This window comes from Monopterus albus, unplaced genomic scaffold, assembly GCF_001952655.1.
Source record: "Monopterus albus unplaced genomic scaffold, M_albus_1.0 scaffold162.1, whole genome shotgun sequence".
Taxonomy (NCBI): Eukaryota; Metazoa; Chordata; class Actinopteri; order Synbranchiformes; family Synbranchidae; genus Monopterus; species Monopterus albus.
This window is the reverse complement of record NW_018128042.1, coordinates 568,803-578,911: the sequence shown is the minus strand read 5'-3', so window position 1 is coordinate 578,911 and position 10,109 is coordinate 568,803. Positions and strand designations below refer to the sequence as shown.

At 41.7% G+C, this 10,109-nt stretch overlaps 2 protein-coding genes across 3 annotated transcripts in view; both read left to right on the top strand.

Annotated features, from left to right (window-relative positions):
• LOC109968800 (probable enoyl-CoA hydratase echA8) overlaps window positions 1-2,051 on the top strand; it is a 20,708-nt gene extending 18,657 nt beyond the window's left edge. Inside the window, exons 6-7 of the mRNA XM_020615330.1 lie at window positions 50-165; window positions 701-2,051. Of these exons, the coding sequence (XP_020470986.1) occupies window positions 50-165; window positions 701-808 (224 nt within the window). The 3' untranslated portion in view covers window positions 809-2,051. The remainder of the gene's footprint in view (window positions 1-49; window positions 166-700) is intronic.
• A 1,504-nt stretch (window positions 2,052-3,555) lies between these two features.
• bmp6 (bone morphogenetic protein 6) overlaps window positions 3,556-10,109 on the top strand; it is a 50,903-nt gene continuing 44,349 nt past the window's right edge. For both annotated transcript variants that reach the window (XM_020615327.1, XM_020615325.1), the window contains exon 1: window positions 3,556-4,484. In XM_020615327.1, the coding sequence (XP_020470983.1) occupies window positions 4,079-4,484 (406 nt within the window). In that variant the 5' untranslated portion in view covers window positions 3,556-4,078. The remainder of the gene's footprint in view (window positions 4,485-10,109) is intronic.

The window sequence follows — 10,109 nt, the reverse complement described above, 5'->3', positions numbered from 1 at the left end:
ATGGTTATCTGTGTCATTGTATTGGACTGACACCATGTTGTAACCACAGCTTTACAGGTAGCCCTGGAGTTAGCAGAGCAGATCAGCTCCTTCCCCCAGCAGTGTATGCGGGCTGACCGCTCCTCTGCCATGTACAGCTGCTATGATGCGTCATCCTTCACACAGGTACACCTGATGTAGGAATTTCATGCTATCACACCTCATCTAGGACACCAACATGTCAGCTTACCAGCACTTAGAAGAGAATATCAAAATACACCATGTGTCACTGATGTAAACCTTGACCATAAAGCATTTTCTGCATGTGAGCTCATTTGTCATTCATGGTATATGGGCACATGCTGTATTGGTAACCAAAACAACCTTTTCAGGTTTGTGTTAATAACATAAAATACCATTAAATACTTGCACACCAGAAAGTTTTATAGACAGTTGTGTCAAATTAAGAAACTGCAAAAACCAAAAAAAAAAATTGCATACAATATGGGTAACTGCATGTAATCACTATTGTGCTGTATTTTATTTATTTATTTCATGATTTTCTGAAGTTCACATACTTGTTATCCCTTGTATTTCACTCTTGTTGCCACCATACAGTTTGTGACATTCACAGATTGCCAGGTTGAGTTCATTAAATAAAAACTTTGTAATGTACAATAAAAGTATTTTTAATTGGTTTAGTCTGTCTTTGTCTACACAGGCCATGCAGTACGAGTTTGACCACGGACTTCCTGTCATCGAGTCTGAGGCTGTGTCCGGGGCAGCCAGGTTCAATGCTGGAGCAGGGAAAGGAGGGAAATTCTCCTAAGGATTTCGACTGCACAATCCTTGTGAATTGCGTTTTTTTTTTTCTTTTTTTTTTTCTTAAGGTGATCTAACACATTCATTCATATTTGCGGCCCACAAATCTTCTGCGATAAACTGAGAGCACTTTAAGTTCTAAAGATATACTCATATACTTGACATACTCTTCTCATGTCATCAACCTATTACTCTGAATTTTATACATTTGAATCATAAATGTACTTTTTTTTTTAAAGCAAATTATCAGTATGAGAATCACAGACAATTTTGTTTTGAGCGATGCAGGGCTAATGGAAGTTTGTGACTACAAAACTATTCCACAACAAAGTACTACTTGGTAGAGGTAAAGCTGAATACAAATACAGTATTTGGAAAAGCACAAATAGTGGGTTTTTGCAAATACTTATTTTGTACAATTATTTTTGAAATGATTCATTTTTGGGAAGAAGAAAAAAAAAAAAACATCAACTAGCCGGTGTTCCCCATACTTGTGAATATGATGGGTGTTTGTGTTTTACCTGCTTGTGCTGATTACAAGACAATAGGAGAGTGGAAGGCAGAGAGAGCACAGACTAAAGTGGAGCAACACAGCCTGATTAAAATATAGGCAAAACATAGTATGTTGTATGTATTGTAGTGCCTGGCACAGGTGTGCCAGAGTAATCCTCAGGCCATGTGGTTATGTCGCTTATAGAAGAGTGACGATTCTTGATGCAGTGCAGTCTGAGGGATTGGAGGGCACAGTTATGTAGCTTAGGCTTGTGCTCTTGGCCTTTATGCACTGAAATCCTTCCAGATTCCTTGAACCTTTATGTTATGCACCGTATAGGGTGACAGATCCAAATCCCTTCCCATCTTTCTGTTACGCCTATTTCTGCTTTTATTCGAATACAAATATAACTAGTTTTGCGGCACATCCCTACTACATAGGCTTCTAAAACAATAAGCCTGCAGCAGCGAACCGTTGTTCCTTTGACTTAGTGAAAAACACTTGATAACTGGGATAAGACATGTTGTTGCATACATGTACATGCGTGCATGTGTGCAAACAGAGCATTGTAATTACTGCAGAAGATTCAGCACTTCTTGTCAGGTTGTGCCAGGTGTGTGGTTATTGTAGGACACTTCCCCTTAATTTTGCTTGTTGAACAGATGTATATGTGTGTGTGTTTGTGTGTATAAAATCCTTCTTTGTAAAGTCTTCTGTGACTTTTTAATGCTCTTTAATAAAAATGCCATGAAGAACTAAAACCAAAATGTGCAGTGATGTATGGGAGTTTGTGCATGCGTGTTAGAAAAAGAGGTTGATACAGATAAAAGACCTCATTAGATCTAGGAGGTGTCCTGTCTAGACAGTGTGATGACAGGATGCAGAACCTCTGTTTAGTGTTTCCTTCTCCTCCCTCTGTGTCCAGTCTACACACAGCAGACACAAAAAACTGCTCTGCTTTTTGTTAGCTTATTAGTTTGTTTAATGTATGACGCACGATATGCTCAAAAACAGGGATTCCACACCCTAATAGTACGAGGTCGTGCTATTTCCTTGTTTCTGTTTGAAAATCTCACCATTCAGATTCATTGCTAGTAGACTTTTTGTTCCCTTTTAGCTCAAACTGCATAAGCACTGAATCTATTATGGACAGGTTATCATTCAGATCAGCCACTTCTCTAACACATGCATGCAGGTACCTTGGTTCCACATCATTTTGTCTCAGATTTGAAGTTTTTGCATGTTCTCTTCATGCTGCGTTAATGTAATTTCTGTTGGGGCCATAGTGCACTTGATGGTATGCCACGAAGGCTGAAATGGCAATAGGAGTCAAGTGTTAGTCTGGAAACCACTCAGTACTGTGTACATGTGTTGGGTGGTGGTGTGTGTGTGGCTTTGATGCTGGTTCTCACTCATCACACAGGCATGATAGGCTGTGGCAGTAGTAGCAGAGAGAGAGAGCGAGAGAGAGAGAGAGAGGGCCACCTTTGGGTCTTATCAGGAGCATCACTCTGAAAGGACCATGAAGACATAACACAGGTTAGGGTGAAGGGATGGGAGAGGAAGGAGAGGGGCAAATAAGCATTTTAAAGAATTTTCTTTGCATAGATCTGGAGCATCTGCTAAATATGACATTTTAAATTGGTCTATAGACCTTTGCTATACTTAAAGTGTATATTTGCCTAGTGATCACAAAGTATTTTACTCATTGTGCAACCAGTCATGTCAATTAACATTGCAGCTTGGTTTATTAGATCACTTGGGGCGATTTCCATAGCGGTTTAAATTGGGTTGCCTGCCGTTTTCCCCTCCATCGTCAGGGGTCGTGCCACAACTGGACATGTGTTCTGCTTTAGCAGACACACACACACACACCTTGATTTTGGACTTGTAAAGATGAAATCCATGCTTCGTTACAGCTGATTTCAAACGGGGTTAAGTTCCAACGCTTTTCGTTTTAAGGACCAAATTATTTCAGGCGCAACGTAAAACGCAACTACTCAATCATAATACTTATATGTACAGTTTTAAGAAAAATATCAAGTCGTAGGATTGGATTAGATTGAAACATCACAGAAAGTGTATGAAAATGTAACGGGCATATTATGTGCGGTATAAATGCAAAAAAAAGGTAAGTAATTCTGAAGTTGTAGCCTGAAGAGCCCCGCCTCCGGCTCAGTACATACGGAGTGGGAGGTTTCTGAGCACGCATACACTCACAGAAGCACGCGTAAACATGCACACGCACGCCATGGACTGCAACCTGCAGATTCCTGTTAGACTCGTACACAGCCTGCTGAGTCAAGTGACCGCCACTGAGACTAGTTCACCTACTGAAGGGCGGTTGTAGAGCAGAAGTGTGGAAAACCATACATTTTGGAGAGCAGACATATCCATTTACGTAAAATGTCTTCTTCTAGAGGATTTGTTATTCTTGTATTAGTTAACGTTGTGTCAAACGGTGTATTTTGACGGACATACCGGAGCGCTCACAATAAAGTTTTACATGGTGCACTTTATCCTTAAGCACTACAATGCGCTACGGGAATCAGAAATGAGAGCAGGACCGACACTATTTTGTTTTAGAAAGTCTTTTAAATGGCTTGATGCACTTTTAATTCTCGTTTTACGCTGTACATCTGTGGTTTAATCAGATAACGACGCGCTCGGACAGACTTCGGTTACTGTTACGCACATTTTGCGTTTGGGTAGGCGACTGACACTACAAGTCAGACATACAGACAGGCACACTTGGGACTCCGGAGAGCACAGTGGGACAGCACCATGACCAGCCGCTGCCTCGCCTTGGTCGGATTGTGGTGGAGCGCCTATTACTGCATATTCCCGGTCGCGGGGAGTAATCATTCACTGGATGGAAACAACGAAGTGCACGGTTTCATCCACCGGCGGCTGCGGACGCACGAGAAGAGGGAGATGCAGAAGGAGATCCTGTCCATCCTCGGGCTGCCACACAGACCGAGACCGCATCTGTGGCACGGAAAGTACAACTCGGCTCCACTTTTTATGTTGGACTTGTACAACACCATGTCAAGCGAGGAGAAAAGCCAAGTGCAGGGCATGCCTGACAGATATGAGTCTGTGCGGACAACCCAGAGTCCCCATTTGGCCACATATCAAGAAACTGCCTTTTTAAATGATGCAGATATGGTGATGAGCTTCGTGAATTTAGGTGAGTACTTTAAATAATTTAATTTGTGAATGTCATAATGTCAATTTCATAATGTTAGATTATTGAATCAAGTGGAAATTCTCAGCAGTCGAGGTTAAACTGAAATATGAACAGGTGTTGGGAATAAGAAGGAAAGGGAAACCCACCTGAACTGTGGCTGAAGAAGTGACTAAATGTCAGTTTGAAGGGGGTATTAATTCCTCAAATTAACCTATGAATTAAGCCTTCCCACTGGATTTGTGTTGGCCACATTCATTCACTCATATTTGATCCACATTTTAATGTACCGCTCAATCACTGAACATCACAAGACATGACAGGCTTGTTGTGTGAACCACACACAGGCTAAAACCCTCTTTCATATCCCCTGTGGGTTTGAAAACGTCATGCGCTTTGTATTGTTTTGGAGCAATTTACTGTTACACGTCCTCTCTCCGGGTAGATTGGTCCTCATTGGCTAAGACCGAAATTCTGCGGTGCGTCTTGCGTTGCAGCTTACTCCATGATTTATTTGTTAGCTGGAAAAGTAGACCTATATTTTCAGTAAAACACAGCTGGCATTTGTATATAAAAGAGCTATTCCTTCCGTTGGCCTGCAGCGCTTTGCTCTTTCTGTGCGTAAATTGCGTCGCATTGTTTATGTTGCCCAAACAGATTTGTCTTTAATTAGCTCAAGTGAGGGACACTTTAATCATAACGAGTTTGGGACATAAAAGCCCAAAGACCTTCCCTCCATTAGTAGCTCTAGTGTTTGCTGGGAGACTCTAAACAGAGCGCCTTATGATAAACAGAGGGGCTGCCAGAGTCCGACTCTGGTGGTCAAGGGGGCTTACATCCACACTGATTGTCCTTCTTCTTAGGAACTAGGGCCATTGTCGTGATTTGGCTTTGAAGAGAGTGGGAGTGTATCACTGCTAAAGAACGTAGTCTCTTGTTTTTTGTTTTTTCCCCCCTTGGCTTTCAGATGCTCTTGAAAGAGGAAGACTATTAAATATTTCACCCATCAGCATTATAAACCTTTTAAGTTACTCAATACCAAACATGCATGAATAAGCTAATTAAGTTGGAGTGTCTGAGTGAAAAAAATGCTTCTGTAGTTATTGGCCCTCAGAGTACTGGTGTTGACACGTAGTGATGAAGAGCAGATATTCAGACAGGAGGAGAATGCCGTTTTGGTCTCAGATATTGAAGCGACTCTCTTGGCTTCTGTGTGGGAGTGTGATGGTGGTGGCATGGTGTTTGTGTGTCTGCGGTTTTGATATTCCTGTGCTGTGTTATTGCACATCTGGCTCTCCACTTTGATTAATAACGTCCTGTGCATCTTTTCCCTCAGATTTCTGTGGTGACTGGGGGATTAGGTTGCCATCTCCTCCAGCCGTACAATGAGTCCTAACTGTCCTGGAGGAAGGACGGCTTCCTCCTTGAATGTGATTGTAATTAATGTTGGACAGGCCAAGGCTTCCCATCTGCTTTGTAAATAAGACTTTGCACGACTACTGTGTGTCATTGGTATTGGATTGGTTTTTAATGTGCCTCTTGCTCGATTGGAAGGTTTGTGTGCTGCAATTTTAAAAAGATAAAGAGGCCCAAAACTCTTCTGGGTGGTCGTTCTTGTTTTGAAACCAGCCAAAAAATCTGGATGTCATGTGTGGACAAATAAAAATCACAAATTAGAATCAAGATAAATGAAGGTATGATTAGTGGAAACAATTTTTTTGAAACCATTTTAAAAAATATGTAAACTGAATGAACAGACAGAGCCATACGCAGACTTAATCCCCGAAAGGCCCATCATAATTAGTATATGTGAAGCCAAAACCAAGTGAAGTAGAAGATAATGGTTCTGCTTTGAAATTGAATCTACCTGCTTTCATTAGCAAATGCTTCTTGCATGTAGAGGAATATGAGATTTAAATGGACCCATAGCAAACAAAACAATGAGTGGTTCAAGCTTGTCTTTCGCAGAAAACTGTGGTAGTAGCGTAGATTAAGAGCTTATTTTCTGTGGTGTTCTCTCAGGTACAGATAGATTTAAGAGCCCCTGCCTGACATCTATTCTCAAGTGTGCACTTTTCACACCATATGTCTCTTCACCCCCTCTCGGTTGTTCAGAATGGCCCACTGACCAAAAAAAAAAAAAAAGCAGAGCAAGTGCCGGAAAACTTCAAATTATGGGCACAGAAGCATATTTTCCAACTCCTTTTCGTATTCGTTCCTAGAATAGTACGTTCATCACTGTTTGCATTGCGGATGTCCTGCTTTCCACTGAGGTCTGGTGAAGTGACACTGTGTGCTGTATGACTCATGCTACGTAACAAGGTGCAGCTCCTACACGTCCTAATGCACAGAGGTGCATTCAGGGTATGGTCACTTTTTTTCCCAATATTGATTTCAACTGATTCTGCTTTCTTTGATGGCTGAAACAGACAGACTCACACTTTGAAATCAAGCGATGCATAATCTTACATAAAACAGCCACATATGTGTAGACCACTTAAATAAATTAGGAGTACAGTATTTTATGTGCAGGAAATCCTGCTCTTGTTCGTTGCTGGTCACAGACCTTAAATGTCTGACAAGGTGTGGTATACGTGGGGGGGAACACCAATATTGGTAAGGTGTATCCCAGTGGAAAACAAATACAAGAGGTCAGTGCTCACTCCATTAATGAGCGGTGACATGTTGCTGAACAAATATGCAAAACCACTGTGAGGGCTATAATAGCCAGCAGAGGAAAATGTGCTATTCCTATCAGGTTTGGGTTGTTTGTGGCTGAGCTATTACCTTGTGGTTATGGTGGGCTAAGGTTGCACAAAAATGAATTTGGTTTTGTGGGTCACAGAACAGGAAGTCCAAATGTTGTTCCTGTGTCATCTGCATTTAACTGGGACGAGTTTGCTGTAGCTCTTATGCCGGCCAGACAGGCAAGTGTGGGGGCCTCATCAGTGCGGCTTGACACAGAGCTCAGCCAAAGCTCTTGTTGCTTGTTTGCTTTCGCATCCCCTTTTTTTTGTCTTGTTCATTTTTGTTCAACTTTTCTGATCGTTTTGAATCCCCCTTTCACAGTTAATCACTTGAGCTTGACCCTGTCTATATCTAATCAGTTGATTGATTTTTCTACTCACATCTTTTTCGACTTGTGATTTCAGCTGTCTTGTTGGGTTTTATCCAGAAGTGTTAAAACACTTCTTTTTCTCTGTTGGCCAGATCACAAATCTCAGTGCATTTGTACTGGCTACTGATAAAATCAGGGTTGGTTCTACTCTAGAAGGTGGTTTTGATGCTGAAGCCGTCTTGGAACAGGTAAAAAGTCTATGTAGTTTTGCAGTTGCAGCCAACTATGGCTGACTTGGATGGGCTGTGTGCAAGACAAAAGCTTTGCTCTTCATTACTCTCACAAATACAGATCATTCAGTGGTCGGACTTCTCAGGAATTAGAAATGCTTGGGAGAACGGTGACCAGTCTCAATGTAACTTCAGTTGCCATCATCACAGAGGCTACTTTTCACAGACTGAGGGGCAGCTTTATATGTATTGTGTTCATTTTCAGGCTGTTCCATTGTTTTGAAAACTGAATCACACATGCCAACTCCGGTTTACATATTAGAAAATGATTTATTGTCTTGGTGCGCTTGTCTGTCAGCATAACTAGCCTAATTTTCTTCTCTCTTTATCTCTGCACCCCCATGTTGCATAGCTATGGCTGAGCTGTGACTAGCCTTCTTACCTAGGTCAGCAGCCAAGCTTTTTACCAATTTAACACCCACAGGTCAAACAAGACAGAAAGTTATAAGAAGCTAGTTTTCAAGAAATTAGCTGAGTTCAGAAATGCCCTTACTAAACAGCTGATTTCCCAGTGTTCTGATGCCTGGCTATGTTTCTTAGCTCAGCTTTGGTTGGCAGTGAAATGTGGCTTCAATCACAGTGTCAGTTGTTTGATGCAGGAAGAAGCTTTGGAGAAAGTTTGCTAAACTCTCCTAAAACACTTCCTGTAAAGCCTCAGTGAGCAGAATAGAGCACAACAAAAGACCACCCATAACTTCACCTCAACTTTCAGTAAACAGTATTGCCCAGAAGTTAAGGAAGGAATTCAAGATACGCTGCAGCAGAATGAAAGAGCTTTTCTGAGACATAAACTTGGCAGTTGAAACCTTCCTGCAATGGTGAAAAAAATGACAAAAACTACAAACCTCTGTGTTTGTTTTCATTTGTTTACAGTATCAGATATTTCACTGCCTCTACAAATTTTCTTCAACTTGCAGTGATGTCCAAGATACACAGATAATTCCGCTTATTGAGTTACAGTGGCCTAAAGTGCTTCCTTTTTTCATATTTGGATTGTATTGGTTGACAAGCTCTCTGGAATAACATACAGCTGCCTCAAGAAACAAACAGTGTTGATTGGAGGCACATCTCCAAATAACCGGATTGTCTTTTCCAATCCAGCTTTATGTCTGTCATGAAAGATGAGGTGTTACAAGGCAGTTCTATTGTCCATTTGACTTCTTTTTTACAGTGTATGATCGTGTGGATGTGTGCTGACTGTGTTGTCCTGGAGCAACTGACACACCAGACCTTCTCCTGTGGGTGTATACGTAAATGGAGATGAACACCCACACAGTTGTTCGACCCTCTGATCAGTGGATAACAACTCATAAGAGAGCGTTTTGTTTTGTTTACACTCGAAATCCTCTCTGTCACACACCCTGCTCTTAACACCTCACTACATGCACGCACGTCACTGCGCCACTCCCACGCCCACCCACCCTGATGATATCTCTCCCTCTCACGCCATAACTCTCCAGGTTTGACGAGTTGGCAGATGAGATTGGAGCTTTCTGCTGTTTCTTTTCTCTGTCTTTGTCTCTTCTCCCGTCCACTCTCGTGTCTTCGCTAGACATTCCAGTTTGGAGTGATAGTGGCATGGGATGGAGGAGTGTGACAAGATAAGGCAGTGATGTGTGGCGGGCTCCCCGGGCTGGTAGCAATCTATCGAACCAAGCTGATAACTCTGGCAGAACATCTGATTAGGACCTGCTGCTCCCATTTATCACCTCTGGGTGCAGGCTTGAAGGAATTTGCTCTGTTTGCTTTGCTGTGCCTGGAAGAGGACTGTCCTCTAACATCTGTTGTTTTCTCTCTCTGTTGGTTTTTGCATGCTCTCGTCTGTTTTGCCACACCTCAAATGATTGATGTATTTCATCTTGATTTATTCATTAAGTTTCAAACATCTGCCCAGAAAAAACACAGAAAGAATCCTGACCATGTGCTGTGCAACAAGAAGCAGCTGATCCAAAACAGGATGATATGATGGCCCCCATCAGGAGCCCATGTAAACAGACAGACAACCCAGGGCTTTTCACTTTCTTGTTGTAGTATTTAGAAATCCATTTGCATGTTGAGTGCTTTGTGTAATATCTGAATGATAAGATGAACTTTACAAGGTTTACTGTGCAGCTGTTCAATGTAAATGTAGTTTAGTACCATGTATGTGAAAACCTTGACCTCAGTAGATCTGCCTCTTGAGTATGTTAGTTATGTTAGTGCAAGAGACTTTCTAGTAAGCATTGGTAGGTACTGTATATTGGAATTTCTGGTCTGCCGCAACGTAAAAAAATGTGAACT